Source organism: Lynx canadensis, chromosome D1, assembly GCF_007474595.2.
Source record: "Lynx canadensis isolate LIC74 chromosome D1, mLynCan4.pri.v2, whole genome shotgun sequence".
Classification (NCBI taxonomy): domain Eukaryota; kingdom Metazoa; phylum Chordata; class Mammalia; order Carnivora; family Felidae; genus Lynx; species Lynx canadensis.
In genome coordinates, this window is record NC_044312.2 from 14,623,895 (window position 1) to 14,645,665 (window position 21,771).

Genomic DNA, 21,771 nt, shown 5'->3' on the forward strand with positions numbered 1-21,771 from the left:
TAGAGACTCTGATGGTGACTACGCGGATTTGTTGGAACTATTAACAAAGAAAAGCATTTAAAAATCTTCCTACCCAAGTATTTGTCCGTGGAGTTTCTAATTTCAGTTATCACCGACCCCTGCTTTTACACTCGGTTTCTCAAACAAAAACAAAGAGCCATACCAATCTCCCGTAACTAAATCAAAATAGTTCTAAAGTCAAAATCAAGAACCAAGGAAGCATAAAAATTCTTCAACCTCTGTTCAGTGAAGGTAGAATACAACTGGAGAAGAAAAAGAGGGCCTTCCTTTAGCTCACTACCCAAATCAATAATCCAAAAAACACTACCATCCCATCTGTGGCAGGCTAAATAAAACCCCTCAAAAGCCAGCCACATCCTACCCCGTTGAATTTGTGAGTGTGCTACCTACGGCCAAAAGGGGCCTCCGCTGATGTGAACAGGTGATGGGGAGATCATCCTGGATTATCCGGGAGGGCTCACTGTAACCACAAGGGTCCTGTTCAGAGGAAGCAGGGGATCGGGGCAGGAGTGGGAGATGTGACAATGGGAGCACGAGTGCTGTGAGGAAACTTCCAGAACCAAAGGGCACAGGGACCTCTAGAAGCGAAAAAAAGCAAGGAGATGGACTCTGCAGAGACTCCAGATGAAATCGGTCCTACCAACGCCATAATTTTAGTCCCGTAAGACTCATTTCAGGTGCTCATTTCAGCAGCACACAGACTAAAAGTGGAACAATACGGAGAAGACTAGCACAGCCTCTGCACAAGGATGATATACGCAAATTCGTGAAGCGTGCCATGTGTTCTCATGAGCACCGAGTAATGTACAGAATTGTTGAATCACTGTAGGGCACACCTGAAACTAAATATACACTGTAGGGGCGCCTGGGTGGCGCAGTCGGTTAAGCGTCCGACTTCAGCCAGGTCACGATCTCACGGTCCGTGAGTTCGAGCCCCGCGTCAGGCTCTGGGCTGATGGCTCGGAGCCTGGAGCCTGTTTCCCATTCTGTGTCTCCCTCTCTCTCTGCCCCTCCCCCGTTCATGCTCTGTCTCTGTCTGTCCCAAAAATAAATAAAAACGTTGAAAAAAAAAAAAAAAATTAAAAAAAAAAAAAAATATACACTGTAAATGAACTAGCCTGGAATTAAGGGGCGCCTGTGTGGCTCAGTCGGTTGAGTGTCTCACTCTGGCTCAGGTCATGATTTCACGTTTTGTGAGTTTGAGCCCTACGTCGGGCTCACTGCTGTCAGCACAGAGCCCACTTTGGATCCTCTGTCTCCCCCCGCCCCTCTGCCCCTCTGCTTGCGTGCTCTCTTTCTCTCAAATTAATTAATTAATTAATTAATAAAAACATTAAAAAAAACTATACTGAAATTAAAATTAAAAAACGGAGTCACATTTTTAAAAAGGAAAAAAAGACTCATTTCCAATTTCTGACCTCTAGAACTGTAAGATAATAAATTTATATTGTTCCAAGCCACTATGTTTGTGGTCATTTATTACAGCAACAATAGGAAACTAACACACCATTTTATTATACTTCTAAGGATTGTGACGCTTAGTAGATGTTGTTACCATTAATTTAATTGAAGCTCCAGTGAAAAATTACAAAAGAGGGTTTGACGTTGCCAGGGCTTTCCATACTACCCACTTCTGTGGGAACTGCTAGAGTCTAGAGAGCTTTGGAGAACAGAAAACAGACATCAGGACAAAGGAAAAATGCAATTTTACAGAAGATAAAGAAAGCTTCTCTTTCTTGTCTACTACGTACTGGGCAAATGCAGGACTCCAAGAGCTTACAACCATGAGAAAGTACTAACTAACCGTGCATCTATCAGCATAACATAGGTAAATAAAAAGTTAGGTGACATTCCAAGGATGCGAAAGTAGAGCCTGGAAAGAGGACAGACTCATCTACACAAAAGAGTCTGTAGAGTCACCAACCTGAAAGGGTACAACGCAGGTACTTTAACCTGTAATAGAACAGTGTCTCAACTCTCCACTCCCACCCTTTTAAGGAGGGAAGTCTCTAGAACTGCTTTTTACTTTGGCTTCCAGGGCAATTACATTCTAGCTGTACCGTTTTGTATATGAGACACCCCCCCCCCGCCACCTCCCTTTTGACCCATGAGATGAGGGACACCCAATGCAATACTGAAAACTGTCAGAAAAAAAAAAAAAACTGGTTTCTACTCATGTTTGTAGTTTCTGTCTAGACTGCAGCCACTTTCTTTTATCAATAGGTGGTGAGCTTGTATTGGCTAGGCAAATGCTGATCGTTCATTAAAACAGAAGTAGGAGCAGATCGAGGCAGTGAAAAGTACTTTTTAGGCACCTTCAGATGAACAGATGAGTGAAATGTGAGCACACAAAGAGACTGACTGCCTTTAAACCAATAGAAGATCTGTTTTTCCTAAGTTATCATAAAACTGCAGTCTGCACAATAAGCATGCTCTATACCAGCAGTGCCATAAATCCACCTCTTCAAGTAAAGCTGATGGAGTATACAAGCTTAACATTTGTTCTCACTGCTTTATTCTACACTTTATTCCCTATTATTCAAAAACGACTGTCAACCAAAATAAGAGAATTTTAAGTGTACTTTTTTTTTAATGTTTATTTATTTTTGAAGGAGAGAGAGAGAGAGAGAGAGAGAGAGTGTGTGTGTGTGTGTGTGTGTGTGTGTGTGTGTGTGGGAGAGGAGCAGAGAGAGAGGGAGACACAGAATCTGAAACAGGCTCCAGGCTCTGAGCTGTCAGCACAGAGCCCGACAGGGGGCTCGAACCCATGAACCGTGAGATCATGACCTGAGCCAAAGTTGGACACTTAACTGACTGAGCCACCCGGATGCCCCAATGTGTATTTATTTTTAAGAGAGAGAGACAGAGTGCAAGCAGAGGAGGGGCAAAGAGACAGATTGGGAGACATAGAATCCAAAGCAGGCTCCAGGCTCCGAGCTGTCAGCACAGAGCCCGATGCGGGGCTCGGACTCACGAGCCAAGAGACCATGACCTGAGCTGAAGTCGGACGCTTAACCGACTGAGCCACCCAGGCGCCCCCAAAATAAGAGAACTTTAAACATCACTCTTTTCCTTCTTGTTCCCCGGCCTAGTTCCATCTAATACTGCGTGAAAAATAACATAAATGTATTTTTAGAGCTTATCAATTTTCAAGCCCTCCCCAACACACAAATCTTGTATTTTCACGTTACTTCTTTCTGAGTAGATGGAAACAGACAATCCCTGGCTTAAGAACCTTGAAGGAAAAGTTCTTTTGTTCCTATTTCACATCCTCAACACACTTCTCACCTGCTATTTTAATATTCAGATTGGCATCCAGAAGCAAATTTTCAGCTTTTAGATCACGATGAACAATATTCCGACAGTGACAAAAATAGACAGCTGCCACAATCTGTTTGAACTTCCGACGGGCCTCCTTCTCTGCCATCCTGCCGTGGGCCACCAGGTGGTCTGTGGTGAAAAAGAGCACAGTCAGTTCTCATTTTGCACCCTGGTATCATTTCAAAAGGTAGACTCCAGGAGGGATGCAAGGGGGCCTACCAGATGACCAGTTGAAGAAGTGAAACAAACAAATGGCAACATTTGTGGCTCTAGTTTGTATCTATAAAAACCCATCGGCGAGCAGTATCCAAACCGTTTTAAGTATACTTAACTATGCATAAGAATACATATGCTCTACTGTAAGAAGGAAAAAAAAAAGTTCTGAGGCTTTTAATGGTATTTTTGGAAAATCATAACATTCAACACCTCCTCTTTCTTCTCTCCATTGCAAAAGATTACATACACACAGCAAACATATACATGAAGATAAGAATCAGCAATATTTCCTGTGCTAACGCGTGACTCAAAAAGCAGAATCACGATAATCAATCATTTGGGGGAAGAGTAGACACAAGTTAGTCACTGCTAAGGGGGAAACAGCTTTATATAGGAGCCCATCGATGCTAATATCTCTTCCACTTTCTCAAAGTTTTATAGTTTAACATAAAAATGTACTTATTTGGTGACTATACTCTGGAATGCATCCTACTGGAATATGTCGGTATCTTTCCGTCTGCATTTCAAGTATTTTTTAAAACGCTGTTAGTTTTTACAGACAACATCAACTGAAAATAAAGGAGGCTTTAACCACCTCAGTGAAATTATTTCATTGGCTATGTGGCTAACTAAGGTATAGCAAAAGATTTTACATGTGATAAACTTTGTAATACTATAAATCAAACTATCTTCTATATTTAAAAATGAACTGGTTGACCCATAGCCAATACCATGAATTACTAATTACCAGTACCAATACCAATTAGTACCAGTACTAATTACCAGTACCAGAAAAGTAAGTACTTTTTTTCTAATAGTGGCAGGTTTATTCTGAACCAGTGAATCCTCAACCCATTTCTTCATCTAACAACATACACAGATCATAACAGCTGATGAGATTAGAAACACTGGCAAGACAGCTTGCTCTACCTAAAATCTCCAATAGTCTCATTGGCACTATCCTTAAACTAACCAATCTAGGTGGGAGAAGGACACATTTGCCATCGTAAGCATCCTGAGATACTGGGAGAGTAAAAAATCAGACGATATAAACAAGTGTATTATTGTCTGCTCATCAATGATAGTAGTTTCAATCTTCCTACCCAACTGTCTTTGGCACCATCCTGATCACCCACAGGACCAGTCGGATAGATCTTTTCTTCATCACAAAGAGGAAGTCTGAGATAAAACATACGCCCTCGTAGTGCTTACCAAGATGGAGGGCTTAGGACAAGGAACGGGGTAGCGCGTGAAGAAGGGGAGCCAAATGACAATCCATCCACACAGCAGACTTTCAAATAATTCAAAGAGCATTCTGACCACAAAGAGCATAAAATATTGGAGATCAAATACTACAGTAATTTTAAGAACAGCGTCTTAGAGGATCACTTAAATTATTAAGAAAGACCCTTCAATGGAATTATCGTAATTGTTAGTATTATCAAGTGGCTCCTACACCAGTTCTTTGAAGCATTTTCCTCAAAAAGCAATCACTTTTTATAGCCAAGATGACCAAGGTAGTAGAAACCAAGAAAGAAAACAGGAAGCCTTTAGCTTAGAGGGTTAAGGTCTAGACCACCACTTTATCCAGGAGTTCAGAGGTAGTGATAAACGAGTGTGCACTCTGGTGTATTCACACTTCAGGTGAGATCTGTCAAATGAACTTGAAACAACACGAAGTCCCTAACTAGGGAGAGTCACTTAATATAAGCTGTTAAAGAACTGGACATCCATCACATGTGAAACGCTAGGTTTTATTTTAAGACGCCCTTCTCTAACAGTACCTGCTCCTTTGACCCCCTGTTCCTCTTAATCCAAGGCCTAATTATTCTAATAATATGTTTTAGCTGCTAAACTTTGTCTAATTAAAGGGCTTTGAAGAGACAGCTATTCTTGAGAAACATAAAAATAAACCCTTATGAAGGTTTACCATCAGAAGCTCATTTGGCCAAGCCACCCATTAATTAAAATGCCCAAGAGACATTCGTCTGGCAGTAAATACTAATTACCAGAACACATCAAAGAGCTTCTTAAATACAACAGAATGATTAATTTCGTGATTTCCAAAATAAGTGATTTTCTTTTATTAAAAAAAAAAGACTCTTTATATTTTCTAAGTACTTTGTTTTCCTAAAACGATTGGAAAGTTCTCAAAATTGCTACACAGGCCAGGAGCTGGTGGAATGCAGCCTAGTCCTATTTTATCTCCACAATGACACGCTGGTTGTCCTTGGACAAATCGGTTATGCTGCCAATATCCCCACCTCTTGATCTGCTGAACGGAAATAAACCCTGTTACATGCTATGGCCAAAGAAAGGATAGCGTGTTTGGGAGTAAACTGGTACTATGATTAAGAGTCACCATATATGATATAACTCTAACTTCCAAGGACATTTAAAAAGCTGTTTTTAAGAAGGTCCACTCAGTACCATACAAAGAATATTTAAGCATTTGCTTCTTGGGGGGCGGGGGGGGTCGGGATTCTGCAGAGCTTAAAGGCATTGATATACATCAATCGTCACTGTTACGTGTTTCTGGTTAAAAGGTATTTTTGACAGCACGCTGGACGAAAGAGCTTCAACTATATAGTATTTTCCCAAAGACACCTACGGTATCCCTACAGCTACGAATACGAAGATCAACAAATCACTTTCTACAGTGCAGGCTGCGAGCATCAGATGTTTTTTTTTCTAGCTGCTGTGCCTGACGTTCAGGTTTTCTCAGCTTTGGGAGCACTGGGCTCTTCCGCCATCCAGGATCATCTTAACGGCTCTATACCGTTCAGACTCCAGCCTCCGCTTTCATTTTGGCCCATCTTGCTGCCACCACCACGGCCACCCCCCCTCCCATCCCTGTTAGTCTGCTTTCAGAGCAAAGCCACGGGAGCTGGTGGGTGTGCCAGGAAGCCAGCAGCCTGCCGTGGTTTCCAGCCCCTGCTGAAACCGCCTCTCGGCTGCCAGGGGGCAAATGGCTGCTTCACGTCGGCGTGTGCCCTACAGGCAGGCAGTGAAAATGCTGCAAGCTCACGTGTGATGTTTAACTTCCAGCAAAGAAACCCAGAGCCGCGGCCCAGCCTGGACTCGCCACAAAGTCACGGCATTTGGATGAATGCTGGGGTGACCTCAGAATGCAGAAGAAACCACGTGGCTCCCGAACCACTCAGTCTTCAAAGTAAAACACATTCTGAATTGTGTGGGGATAAACCCCAGGGGCAAGGAGCGCTAAGGAATCGTTCTGCTTCTTCCAGGCGGTTCAGGGAGCTACTTCTCCTAAACACTGGGCGACACACAACCCCGCCCTCAGTCCCCAACTCCCCACATGACAGCCATGCCCCTGGCTCCCCGGCCCCCGGCCCCGAGCCGGGCCACGCTCCAGCCCTGCCACACCGTGGGTCCTTCGCTGACAATTCGCTACTTGTCTACTCAGCTGCCACGCCACCTCCGGGGCCAATTTCAAGTTTCGTGTCTATCACAGCTTCATTCCAACCACGGCAGCGGAGACAACGATGAGGGGACTCTCAGCTAAAAGGAGAAAACGGGCCTCCCGTTTCAAGCTCTTATCAAAAGCCAGGAGTGTAAATCACCACAAATCACACGCGGCACTGGGCTTCTTTCGTCGTTTTTATCTGCTCTTCCTCACAAACTGGGAAGACGTTAGTGACACCGGGTGACACACACACACGTCGCGAGGAGCACAATTCTTAGAAGTGGAGGGAATGAATTCCGAAGTTCCAAGGCATGAGAGCAGGCGCGCAGAGAAAGTCTGCTTCAGAATTCACTGCTTGTAATTTTGTCCTAATCTGACTCAGGAAGAAATATCTTGTGGTGCATTTAGATTCTAACCTTTCAAAGAGCAAAAATACACACGAGGCGGTCTTGACTTCCCTTGCTCAGCCTCACTGCAGTATCAGAGGCAGGCCACTAATGGGATGGTGGTGGGGAGCCAACATTTCTTAAAATAAGTCACTTTTCCACTATAAACAGAGAGCGTCTCCATCTGTCTGCTAAGTCTATGACTCTGACTGACCCAAAACACTAGCTGAAAATGACCGTACCCTGACAGCAGGTCAAACAACAGGGCAGAAACTTTTCACTTTTCATGATAAAGAGAGAGCCCCGTCTAGAATGGGGGGAAAGGGGCCCGTGTGCTAAGCTTAGGTGGCTACCTGAGAACGTCTCTGCCAATTCCAAGCTAACCACAGCTGCCCGTTCTTTGCTCTGCCCCTCAGCTCTATCATTTCTTCTTTCGACACCCATGGAAACGACTTCCTGTTTATCAAACAAATGCTCCTTTCCAGAAGAGCCAGGGCCAGGCCAAGAGAACTCAGCTGCTGGGGAGCAGGTTAACAAGAGTGCACTCACTGTAATATCACAGGTCCCTAACTCTTGCAGGCCCCAAGCTGCCGAGGACTGGGGGACAGAGGTTTGGTACTTTGTTTTCCTTGCCAAGAATCCAACTACCTTACACCAGCCTGCTTTACTTACTCCTGCATCTAGTTGCAATCATTTTTTTTTTAAGGTTATTTATTTATTTTGAGACAGAGAGCACAAGCGGGGGAGGGAGAGAGAAAGAGAAAGAGAAAGGGGAAAGGGGGAGGAGGTGAATGAAAATCTCAAGAAGGCTCCAGACCGTCAGCACAGAGTCTGACACGGGGCTCAAACTCGTGAACATTGCGATCACGATCTGAGCTGAAATCAAGAGTCGTACGCATAACAGACCGAGCTACCCCAGTACTCCTAGCTGCTATCTCTTTTCTTCATGCTCCCAGGCTTCCAGGCCAAAAACCTTGCTGTCACCCCCTTCTCTTTCTCCCACCCCCACATCCAATCCATCAGCAGATTTTATTAGCTCTACCTTCAAAATATACCCAGAATTCAACAATCCCTCATGCCACCTCCACCCCACCCTTGTGTCAGCAACCTAGCCAACAGCCACTGTCTCCCTCCTGGATCACTGTAATCGCTCGTCACATTGGTCCTAACGAGTGTCCCTGATTCAGTCCTTGGCCCCCTGCGATCTACTCTCAAAACAACTGCCAGAGTAATACGCCTCTAAAAAACTTTTTACTTTGAAATAATCACAGATTCACAGGAAGTTGCAAAGACAGTACGGACAGGTCCGATGTACCCTTCACCCACGTTCCTCCAGGGGGTAAATCTTACATAATTATAGAAAAAACCCAGAATCTGACACGGGTACAATGGGAGTAGAGCCCTATTTCATTTTGTCACACCTGTACATTCATGGAACTACCACTGCAACTGGGATACAGAATTATTTGGGATACAGAATTATTATTATATGTTTTCTTCGGTCTATCCCAAGTAAATTAAACTTCTTCCTTAAAGGTCTTGAGGAAACACAATTTCTTTGTGAGACAGTCATAAGATATGCCTAGAACTGTTTCTATCTTTCCCTCTGCCTCCTTACTATATACAAAATAATGTTCTGCAAGGGTGCCTGGGTGGCTCAGGTGGTTACGCGTCCAGGTTTGGCTCAGGTCATGATCTTGAGGTTCATGAGTTCGAGCCCCGCGTCTGGCTCTGCACTGACAGCTCAGAGCCTGGAACACGCTTTGGATTCTGTTTCTTCTCTTTGCCCCTCCCCCGTTTGTGCTTGCACTTTCTCTCTTTCTCTCTCTCTCTCTCTCTCAAAAATAAATACACATTAAAAAAAATGCTCTGCAGATGATCGATGCTTCATAACTACAGATTACCTCAAGAAATATCAATGAGAGAAAAGTCTATAAACTTATAAAGACATATTTCCTTAATTCTTCATTGTGCCACTAAACAAAGTTTGTAAACTAAGTACTATTTATGTTAAGTCTTTAAAACAAAAACAGGCTATTCTTTTGATATGAAGTTCTTTCACATTAATGTATAAAGGAGGATTTGTTTTCTTGTAGCTCCTTAAAAAAATACTTCTAGACTAAGCGTAAAGCCCAGGCAGCCTATGAAACAGAAACTCATATATTCCAAAAGGCCTTTCAAGAATGCTATTCACACAGGGGTGCCTGGGTGGCTCAGTCAGTTAAGTGTCCAACTTTGGCTCAGGTCATGATCTCACAGTTTGTGGGTTCGAGCCCCACATTGGGATCTGTGCTGACAGCTCAGAGGCTGGAGCCCACTTTGGATTCTGTATCTCCCTCTCTCTCTGCCCCTCCCCTGCGTGCTCTCTCTCTCTCTCTCTCTCAAAAATAAATAAACATTAAAAAATTAAAAAAAAAAAGAATGCTCTTCAGACATTTCTTACGTAATGCAAATGTTTCACATGCTACACTAATATACTAGCAAACGTGGGTTGGCTAACTTTGTAATACTGAGGCTATTCCCTGGTTCTTATAATTCACAGGCTCCAAATCAAGCTCATTCTTTAGAAGCCAGCTGAAAGGTCATTTATCTGAAGCTTTTCCTAACCTACTCACCTACCCGAGAAGAAAATGCACAAATTAGAAAATCTGTGTCTAATGGCCTTTATTCTAGATATTTCTATAATATTAGTGAACAGCTGTGTTACAATTATTTCTTAACATGCGTGTCTTCCCTTTTAGACTAAGGTTTCATGGTCCATCGATGAGTTTCTATCCTTGAATCCCTGCAAGGTGTAAGAAAATATGTATGGTGTGCCTCTGTTTGCAAGAAGGAAGAGAAAATACAAATGTGCATGTGTATACGTGTGTATATGTTCTCTAAAAGAAGTAATGTCAAGGGGCGCCTGGGTGGCGCAGTCGGTTAAGCGTCCGACTTCAGCCAGGTCACGATCTCGCGGTCCGTGAGTTCGAGCCCCGCGTCAGGCTCTGGGCTGATGGCTCGGAGCCTGGAGCCTGTTTCCGATTCTGTGTCTCCCTCTCTCTCTGCCCCTCCCCCATTCATGCTCTGTCTCTCTCTGTCCCAAAAATAAAATAAACGTTAAAAAAAAAAAAAATTTAAAAAAAAAAAAGAAGTAATGTCAAGTAAAAAATTTCTAAAAATGGTTACTTATAGGGGGATGAAAAAGGGATGGAAACTTGACTTTCATGAATGTACGCTGTTTTATAGCTTTAACCTTGGAAACACGTAATGTTTTAAAAAAATCAAACAATTCACAGTTTAATCAAACAAAGAAAAAGTAATTTCTGACACTTGAAACCTAACTGGGAAAAAATGGACCTAGTTGTAAGTTAAATTGTGACATAACCAATCAGAGAGTAGTTTTTTTAAGTGACAAACACAGTATTTTGCCTTAATGGGATATAACCTAAGGAAAAAAAGAACCAGTCTCCTTAGTATTTGTAATAATACTGGGATTGTTTTGAATCAATATTGCCCTCATTCACTCATATCAAATATGTAATACGCAGAGTCATTTGGAACCACAATTTTCAGCGTAAGAAAAACAAGATATAAATATACAATATTCAAGAAGTTAAAAAGATTGAAATCTTACATGTCAATTGGGATGTTAGTACAAACCCGTGTTTTACTTTTCTCTATATAAACAATACAGATCTCCTACCTCTGTGCCCTGAAAAGGCCTCTAAGCAATGACAGACCGGTAGCAGTAATAAGCATCCCTAGGGCACAGATTCTGGTCTCTACGTGCCATTTTCCACTTGAAAGGACCACAGCCCCTAGAAGACAGGTTTGATTCCGGGTATGAGATGAGAAATACTCAGGGTAGGCCTGGGATAGCTTAGCTCAAAGCAAGGAAGTTATCAAAAGGACATGGGGACATGTCAAAAGGACACAGGTGTCAACTTAAAGAGGCTCCTGCTGGCCAAGTGGAAAACTTTAAACATCGAAAGACCAACAACTCAAAGGACTGACACACATCAAATGTATTAAGATTCATCAATTCACATTGATATTACAAATAAAATCAACTTTTCTGGTCACCACTGGAGATTGGTAGGGTACCAATTCATTATTCTGAAATTTAATACATAAAGGAAAAGAATCAAGCACTGATTTTGCCTTTACTACACTTTCTAAACAGTTTACAGGCAAAGTTCTCCACAAAAGAATTAGAATTCACAAATACACAGAAGGAATGAGAGAATCAGAAAATGACAATTTTGCAATTTCTAATGAAATATGTGTCTAAGCAACTAAATTAGAAGGGTAGCTAAACCATTACGTCAAGGTCTGATGGGAAACTTTATAAGAACTTTATAAAACTTCACACATCACGAAAAGTGGGGAAACCAGACATTACACGACTCCTGAGATGATGCAAGAGGAAGACAATGAAGTGGTCTTGTCCCCATCGCCCCCATGTTGGCCTGTATTTAACCAAACCACTTTACACAAAATCGCAACCTAGAGGAACACGCGGACTGACACGATAAGGATTCAAATCCATAATGCAGGAAATTGTACAAGATGATCCAGTTTCTTCAACAAATGGCATAGAAATAAGTGTGTAGACGCCTGCCAGAGAGGGTTAGGGTTGTTACAAATGATAAAATATTTGAGACACTTCTCAACTTAATGCATGTATGGGCTTTGCTACATCGTGATTTGAGCAAACTATAATAAGACGTTTTGGGACAAGTAGAGAGAGCTAAACATGCCCTGTTTTATTTATTAGAAGAAAACACTGTTAATTTTGTTGGGTATAAGAATGGTATTGTAGACTTTAGTTTTGATTATGAAAGAGTAGCTGATATTTAACCATCTATAAAAGTTGGACTATTTGCAGACAACGGACAATAACCAGCAAAAGACTATGATTCTTCACAGAAAGCATAAGAGGTAAACCCCATATTCACCCCAAACCACGACCTAGGGAGACAGAAGTCAAGCAAAAAGAAGTAGGTTAGGGTAGAGGAAAGAGATCAGAGTTAGGGGCTAGTAACACAGCTAGAATTTGGGTGGTGGGATAGCAGAAAAGGAACACCAACAGTTAGCATAGAAATTCCACTCAGGTACTTGGCCAACTCCCAAACTGCACATATGCAAAGCAAGACAATGGAAGGCCTAGCAGAAAAAAACTGATGGGAGAATGAAAGCTAAAGAGAAATTTTTAGATGTCACATAGCATTCAGGAGATGCTGGAGTTCAGATTTAGCTTATAAGGAGAGACCTCTGTGAATATTCTAGGCACTCAGTTGAGGCCTCATTAGACAAAGCCCTAGGAGTAAGGACTGTGCCAAAGGAATAGTAAGTAAAACTCATAAAACCACCCTAACAAAGCCTAAAACCAACCCTCAGCATGATCAAGTTGATCCATATGTAATTTAACTTCCTGCCTGAACAAACTCAACACCACAGAAGATAACATAATCCAGAGTCTCTACAACATGTCACCCTTAATATCTAGCAAACAACAAAAAATTACTAAACATGGGAAGAAGCAGGAAAAGTGACCAATAGTCAAGAGATTGAAGTCAATAGTCAAGAGATTAAAGCAAAACCAAAGATGACTCAGAGTTAGCAGGCAAGGACTTCAAAATGACAATCATTATGTTAAAGAAAACACAGGACAAGATATACAAAAAAGATGAAAAGACAGAATATGTCAAGGGAGAACCAGAATCTAAAATATATATAATCGTGGGGTGCCTGGGTGGCTCAGTTGGTTGAGCATCTTACTTTGGCTTAGGTCATAATCTCATGGCTCGTGAGATCAAGCCCCGTGTCGGGCTCTGACAGCTCTGCAGCCTGCTTCGAATTCTGTGTCTCCCTTTCTCTCCTCTGCCCCTCCCCCGCTCTCACTCTGTGTCTCTCTCCTTCAAAAAATAAAGAAACATTAAAAAAATTTAAATACAAATAATCTATAATCATATATTCTAAAATGGCAAAACATTTGAAATTGAGAATTTATTGCACAGGTTTTAAGAGCTAACAAAGAAAAAGACAGTATTGGTGACCTTGAGTTAGGTATTATGGTGAAGTTTTTTAAAGTCTCTCGCTCTCGGGGCGCCTGGGTGGCTTGGTCGGTTGGGCGTCCGACTTCAGCTCAGGTCATGATCTCATGGTCCGTGAGTTCGAGCCCCGCGTCGGGCTCTGTGCTGACAGCTCGGAGCCTGGAGCCTGTTTTGGATTCTGTGTCTCCCTCTCTCTCTGCCCCTCCCCTGTTCATCCTCTGTCTCTCTCTGTCTCAAAAATAAATAAACGTTAAAAAAAAAATTAAAAAAAAAATAAAGTCTCTCGCTCTCTCTCCATATATATATATATATACATATGAAAATATATATATTAATATATATGAAAATGTTAAATATTTATGAGTGAGTAAATGAATATTAATGAGTGACATTATATGATTTCTCAAATTTGCTTTAAAATACTTTAACCAAAAAAAAGTTGGGATAAAGGGTGAAACAAAAACAGCAAAATGTTGGTAACTGTCAAAACTGGATGATGAGCATATGAGAGTTTATTATACTATTCTCTTCCCTCTTACATATATTTGAAAATGCTTATATTAAAAAGCTTTTAAAAATGGAATCTAACATTTGTATACCTATGTTCATAACATCATTCTGTCCAACAGCCAAAAGGCAGAAACAACCCATGTATCCATCTGTGGATAAATAAACAAAAAGTGGTCTGTACACACAACGGAATATTATTCGGCCTTAAAGAGGAAGGAAAGTTTGATACATACAACGTGGAGGAGCCTTAAGGACATTATGCAAAGTACAACAAGCCAGTCACAGAAGGACAAATACTATGATTCTACTGTTAAGTGGTAACTAGAATAGTCAAGTTCATAGAGACAATGTAGAATGGGGCTGCCAAGGGATGGGAAACAAGTAAATGTGAAGTTAGTGATTAATGGGCACAGACTTTGAGTTTTGCAAGACAAAAAGAGTTCTGTAAATGGACACTGGTGATGGTAGCACAATAACATGAATACAACTAATGCCAAACTATCTACTTAAAATGGTTATAAAGGTAAAACTGTATGCGATGTGTCTTTTAACATAATGGCTTTTAAAATGGGACCATGGGAATGCAAGCTGGTGCAGCCACTCTGGAAAACAGTATGGAGGTTCCTCAAAAAACAAAACAGAACTACCCTACGACCCAGCAATTGCAATACTAGGCATTTATCCACGGGATACAGTGTGCTGTTTGGAAGGGACACACTCCCATGTTTATAGCAGCACTATCAACAATACCCAAAGTATGGAAAGAGCCCAAATGTCTCTTTCCATCAATGGAGGAATGGATAAAGAAGATGTGGTGTGTATGTATATATATATATATATATATATATACACACACACACACACACACACATACATACACACACACAATGGAGTATTACTTGGCGATCAAAAAGAATGAAATCTTGCCATTTGCAACTATGTGGATGGAACTGGAGGGTATTATGCTAAGTGAAATTAGTCAGAGAAAGACAAAAATCCTATGACTTCACTCATAAGAGGACTTTAAGAGACAAAACAGATGAATATAAGGGAAGGGAAACAAAAATAATATAAAACCAGGGAGGGGGACAAAACAGAGGAGACTCATAAATATGGAGAACAAACTCAAGGTTACTGGAGGGGTTGTGGGAGGGGGGATGGGCTAAAAGGGTAAGGGCACTAAGGAATCTACTCCTGAAATCATTGTTGCACTATACGCTAATTTGGATGTAAATTTAAAAAAATAAAAAATAAAATAAAATAAACCTCTTTGCTAACAGGATAAAAAAAATTTTTTTAAATAAAATGGGACCAATGATCTCAGTTTTGTCGATTGTTTCCTTCGCTATGCAGAAGCTTTTTATCTTGCTGGTCTCAATAGTTCATTTTTGCTTTTGTTTCCCTTGCCTCCAGAAACATGTCTAGTAAGAAGCCGCTATGGCTGAGGTCAAAGAGGTTGCTGCCTCCAGGATTTTGATGGTTTCCTGTGTCACATTTAGGTCTTTCATCCATTTCGAGTTTATTTTTGTGTATGGTGTAGGAAAGCGATCCAGGTTCATTCTTCTGCCTGTTGCACTGTACAGTTTTTCCAACACCACCTGTTGAAGACACTGTCTTTTTCCCACTGGATATTCTTTCCTGCCTTGTTGAAGATGAGTCGACCACATAGCTGTGAGTCCATTTCTGGGTTTTCTACTCTGTTCCATTGATCTACGTGTCTGTTTTTGTGTATCACACTGTTTTGATGACAGCTTTGTAATACAGCTTGAAGTCCAGAATTGGGTGCCACCAGCTTTGCTCTTTTTCTTTTTTCCCAAGACTGCTTTGGCTATTTGAGGTCTTTTGTGGTTCCATATAAATTTTAGGATTGTTTGTTCTAGCCTCTGAAAAATACGATAGGGATTACATTAAATGCATAGATTGCTTTGGGTACTATAGACATTTTAACAATATTTGTTCTTTCAATCCATGAGCATGGAATGTTTTTCCATTTGTGTCCGCTTCTTTCCTAAGCGTTCTATGGTTTTGAGAGTACAGATCCTTTACCTCTTTGGTTAAAGTATATTCCTACGTATCTTATGGGTTTGGGGACAATTGTAAATGGCATCAATTCCTTGATTTCTCTTTCTCCTGCTTCATTATTGGTGTATAGAGGAGCAACAGATTTCTGTACACTGATTTTATATCCTGCGACTTTGTTTAATTCATTTATCAGTTCTAGTAGTTTTTTGGTGGAATCTTTTGGTTTTTCTATTGTCTGCAAATAGTGAAAGGTTTACTTCTTCCTTGCTGATTTGGATGCCTTTTATTTCTTTTTGTGTTCTGACTGCCGAGGCTAGGCCTTCCAGTACTACATTAAATAACAACGGTCAGAGTGGACATCCTTGCTACAGAGGAAAAGTTCAGTTTTTCCCCACTGAGGACGGTATTAGCTGATCTTTTGTAAATGGCTTTTAGGATGTTGAGGTATGTTCCATCTATTCCTACTTTGTTGAGGGTTTTTATCAAGAATGGATGCTGTATTTTGTCAAATGCTTTTTCTGCATCTATTGAAACCATCATATGGTTCTTATCCTTCCTTCTATTAATGTGGCATATCACGCTGATAGATTTGTGAATATTGAACTACCCTGCAGCCCAGGAATAAATACAACTTGATCGTGGTGAATAATTTTTTAATGCACTGTTGGATTTGATCTGCTAGTATCTTACTGAGAATTTCTACATCCACGTTCATAAGGAATACTGGTCTGTGGTTCTTTTTAGTAGGGTCTCTGTCTGGTTTTGGAATCAAGGTAATGCTGTCCTCGTAGAATGAGTTTGTAAGTTTTCCTTCCATATCTATTTTTTGGAATGGTGTAAGAAGAACAGGCATTAACATTTCTTTAAATGTCTGGTAGAATTCCCCTGGGAAGCCACCTGGCCCTGGACTTTGGTTTGTTGGGAGATATTTGATTACTGATTCAATTTCTTTGCTGATATTATAGGCCTCTGCACAGTGAAGGAAATAACAAAACTAAAAGACACTCTACAGAATGGGAGAAGATATTTGCAAATGACATATCTGATAAAGGGTTAGTATCCAAAATCTATAAAGAACTTAGCAAAGTCAACACCATAATAACAAATAATCCAATTAAGAAATGGGTAGAAGACATGAACATTTTTCCAAAGAAGACATACAGATGGCTAACAGACACATGAAAAGGCGTTCAACATCACTCATCATCAGGGAAATACAAGTCAAAACCACAATGAGATACCACCTCACACCAGTCAGAATGGCTATAATTAACACTATAGGAAACAAAAGATGTTGGTGAGGATGTGGAGAAGGGGGAACCCTCTTGCGCTGTTGGTAGGGATGTAAACTGGTGCAGCCACTCCGAAAAACAGTATGGAGGTTCCTCAAAAAGTTAAAAGTAGAACTACCCTACGACCCAGCAAATGCACTACGAGGTATTTACCCAAAGAATACAAAAATACTGATTCAAAGGGGCATGTGTACCCCAATGTTTATAGCAGCTTTTATCAATAGTCAATATGTTGTGTGTGTGTGTGCACGTGTGGGCGCACATACTGGAATATTACTCAGCCATCAAAAAGGGTGATGAAATCTTGCCATTTGCAATGATGCGGATGGAGCTAGAGTACACTATGCTAAGTGAAATAAGTCAGTCAGAGAAAGACAAATACCATACAATTTCACTCATATGTGGAAGTTAAGAAACAAATCAGATGAACATAGGGGAAGGGGGAAAAAAGAGAGGGAAGCAAATAATAAGAGACTCTTAACTATAGAGAACAAATTGAGGGTTGCTGGAGGGGTTGGTGGGTTGGGGATGGGCTAAATGGGTGATGGGTATTTAAGGAGGGCACTTGTTAGGATGAACAGTGGGTGTTATATGTAAGTCATGAATCAGTGGGTTCTACATCTGTAACCAAATTTGCCATATATGTTAAATAACTAGAATTTAAATAAAACTTGAAATAAAAAGAAGATAAAATGAGATCAATCTCAGTCTTTCTTTCATTCATACACACACACACACACACCAGCCCAGAAAATATCTTTGAAAAACATCAAAGTTTGAAAGCACTAATTCCAAATATGTCATAAAAATCTCTTTATATAAAGTCAACTTTCTAAGTATTATGATTAAAATATCCTTATTTTTTTCTAGCAGTTTTGCTTTGTCAGAGAAACTACATTTTCCAAAGAAGGTTAAGGGGGAGAAAACAGTTCAGAGAACCCTCAGGAAAAATATTAATACAGAAGCCAGGCAAACATATTCCCTTGGGACCTGTATATATTAAATGCAGTAAAAATATTTTGATAATTCTCTGGGGCATTTATTTTCATATAATGGTAGAACTGGCAGTGTGATCACACAACTGCCAGTTGTGTGAATGGATGTTTAGCAGTAAAGTAAGGTCATCAAACTAAGTTTTTAAGCACGAAACACAGGTGGCTTCCTCACATATCCTAGGCAGGTTGCAAGCATCAATGCTATAGTCATAGCTGATATGAAGAAAATAAAACAAAAAAATGAAGACTAATGAATGGGAAATTAATTGGGGAAGAGACAGAAGGAAACTGTCTTATTTCAGAGTGATAAAATGAAGCTCAGTGATACAGTTATTTGCTTCTGTCAGTAAAGCCTGAGAAAACAGCTAGCTTTTATAGCCAAAGGGAGTAAATAATGTAGTGGGAAAATAGTGTTTTAGTTGTAAAGATGTACCAAAGGTTATAAGGATTAAATAGGAAAAGCATGTTATAAACAAATCGCAAACCTGGTATGTAGCAGTTTGTCCAAATAAATGTGGTAGCGTTTTCAAACAAACACAAGGTTCCAGATGAAACACTTATCACATTATCTGCTATTCATGGTTGTGCAATTCAGGCTTTCCCACTCTGTGCCCAATTGGTCAGCAGCATAAATGAATGGCTTTATGAGAAGTTCCAGGTTCCATACATGCTGGCACCATTAGGAAATGTTATTTTTAAAGCATCGAGAATGTCTATGATAAATCATGCACACTTCAACAAACTGCTGTTAATAATTTATTATAAATGCCCACGAGTTCTGCCTGGTATTCAGGAAACTTTTCTTGATAAAATGCTGGATTTATGACTTCATGGTCTCAGATAGGAAGTTTGGGGATATATATCTAAAGAAATCATACTGGGGAAGTTTTAAATTATGAGCGTAGTGGTTAGCCAAACTAACCAGTTTCTCAATTTTGTTTGTAAAATCAAACAGACACACATTGTCATGGCTGCCCCTTTGTAATATGGTTCTGAATAGTACGCGATACTCATTTCAACAAATCAAATGGATGAGTCATAAATGTTCATTCAATAACCATTTATTGAAGCCTATTAAGTTGTTCAGAATTTATAACCTTCAATATCTTTCTCTGCAGCTATCCGGAAAACAAAAAGGTGTTTTCCCCCATATCAAACTCATTAACTAAAATACCTGTTGTGGAACAACATGAAAATTGCATGCCTGACTTGGTTATATTTCACTGCAACACAATGAAATAATTTTACTTACTACGCGTTAGAGCCCGCATCAAACAGTGACACGCGCGCATACAATTCAAATGCCACGCTCTGCAGTCTAGTGACATTCTCTCATTCACTTAGTCTTTCATCCAGCTGATCAATAAATATTTACTGGGCATGAGTTTTCTGCAGACACTGTTCTAAGTGCTAGAGATCTAGCAAGGCTCAAAACTGTACAGTCTTTACTCTCATATAGGTCAGTTGTTGATAAGAACCAAGAAGGAAAATGAAGGAAGGAGATACAGAGCGGTGGGCCAGCGGAAAAAGTGAGGCTGTAGACAGCATGGCTAGCAGAGATCTAATAAGGTAACATTTGATAAGATATCTGAAGGAAATGGAAGAGCGAGCTAGGCAGCTATCTGGGAAAAGAGTATTTCAGGAAGAAGGAATGGAATATATGAAGGACTTAAAGTGAGAACATACTGGAGAGTTTGAGGAACAAAAAAGACATGCCGGTGCAAAAAGAGGGAGAGTACTAGGGCCTGAGGTCAGAGAGGTAGCCGGAGACCAGATGATATAGTTTTATAAACCACGGAAAGGACTATGCATTTCTTCCAAACAGATGGGAAAGACAACAGAAGTAGCTGAGTGGTAAGATTTCACTTTCGGTTTTAAAGACTCACCCTCACTGAAATAGTGGGATCAGGGCAGATTCAGGGAACACTGGTTGAAGGCTGCTACAGTAATCCTAGCAGCCTAGGACTGTGACCTAGACCAGGCTGGTATTGGTGGCAATGGTGATTGAATTCGGCATACATTCTGAAGGTTGAGTCACCGAGATTTACTGATAGTTTTGGCGTGAAGTGTGAGCAAGGAAAAATTAAGTGTGCCTTTCTAGAAGTTTTTGACGTGAGCACCTGGATGAATGGAGTTGCCATTACGGAGATGGGGAAGACCGCTGAGAAGAGAAAGTTGGTAAATGGACATCAGTTTGCACAGGTTAAGGCTGAGAGGCCTATCAGACATCTAGATGTCAAGTAAACACTTGGATACATAAATCTAGAGTTCAGAGGATAGAGCAGGAGATTTAAAATTCAGGAGCCAGAAGTTTAATGGGTCATACAAAATTAACTAGTGAGTAGATGGGCACAGAAAAGAAAAGAGGTCCACGGACTGAGCCAAAGAGTATTCCAAAATTTAGATATCAGGAAAATGAGTGGGATCTGGCAAAAGAACCACCACAAGAAAGGTGATAAATTAAGAGACTATTGTTTAAATTACCGAATCTAGTGTCAGCAATCTAGTGTCAGTACCTCAGTGATACTACCTACAGCAAGTGAGAGACACAGAAACACACACGCGCACGTGCGCGCGCACACACACACACACACACACACACAGGGAGAAAGAAAGAAAAACTTACTACAAACAGTTTTATAGGGGCGCCTGGGTGGCTCAGTCGGTTGGGCATCCGACTTCGGCTCAGGTCATGATCTCGCGGTCCGTGAGTTCGAGCCCCGCGTCGGGCTCCGTGCTGACAGATCAGAGCCCGGAGCCTGTTTCGGATTCTGTGTCTCCCTCTCTCTCTGACCCTCCCCTGTTCATGCTCTGTCTCTCTCTGTCTCAAAAATAAATAAACGTTAAAAAAAAAAATTTTTTTTTAAAAAACAGTTTTATAGTGGAGGTATGTTCAAAGGAAGAAGGAAATAGGCAATGAACTCTCTAGCAAAATCAGGGCAGAGTTCACAGAAAGTATAACGTTTGAGAAGGGTCATGAAAGCTGAGTAGCAACTAAAGGGCAAAGGAGAATAGCTGGGCTTTTGTGTCTTGTGTTCTCACACTTCGTACTGAAATCGCCTTTCAACCAATTGTTCTGAGACCACAAATTCCTTTATAGGCTTCCCGAGGAAAGAAAGGACAATATTCCGCGAGGAATTAAGAAGCAAGTAATCAGGAAGTTTTCTAACTCCCCACTACCTTCACACTGCCAAGGTATATGCTAGGATATCTGGTAAACCCCTTTCTGCTTCTCTTGCCTTCACATGTATCAAAGACACAGAAACCTACATCACAGTCTACCGCTCCACCCAGATCCTGCCAGTTACTCAGGAAATGTCAACAGCCACGAGGATAATCTATTTGACAATTTAGCCTCATGACTCCTTGAATCTTCTTCATCTCCAGTGACATATAACTCCCTCAAAGTTCAGCAACTGTTCCTCTGGCCACGTCCTGAACTTGCCTTTGCTTAATATTTTTCTACCTTTGAAATTTTAAATTTCAATAGTATACTTCCCTCTCTCTTAACATAACCTTCTAGATCAGCAATGTTGAATAGAA

At 40.8% G+C, this 21,771-nt stretch overlaps 1 protein-coding gene and 1 non-coding gene across 7 annotated transcripts in view; one reads left to right on the forward strand and one right to left on the reverse strand.

Annotated features, from left to right (window-relative positions):
* SIK3 (SIK family kinase 3) overlaps window positions 1-21,771 on the reverse strand; it is a 243,572-nt gene that overhangs the window by 73,140 nt on the left and 148,661 nt on the right. For all 6 annotated transcript variants that reach the window (XM_030331847.1, XM_030331850.1, XM_030331848.1 and 3 more), the window contains one exon: window positions 3,310-3,471. In XM_030331847.1, the coding sequence (XP_030187707.1) occupies window positions 3,310-3,471 (162 nt within the window). The remainder of the gene's footprint in view (window positions 1-3,309; window positions 3,472-21,771) is intronic.
* On the forward strand, window positions 699-807 carry LOC115526581. Its single transcript, XR_003972642.1, has one exon. It is a non-coding gene; the product is annotated as a U6 spliceosomal RNA (small nuclear RNA).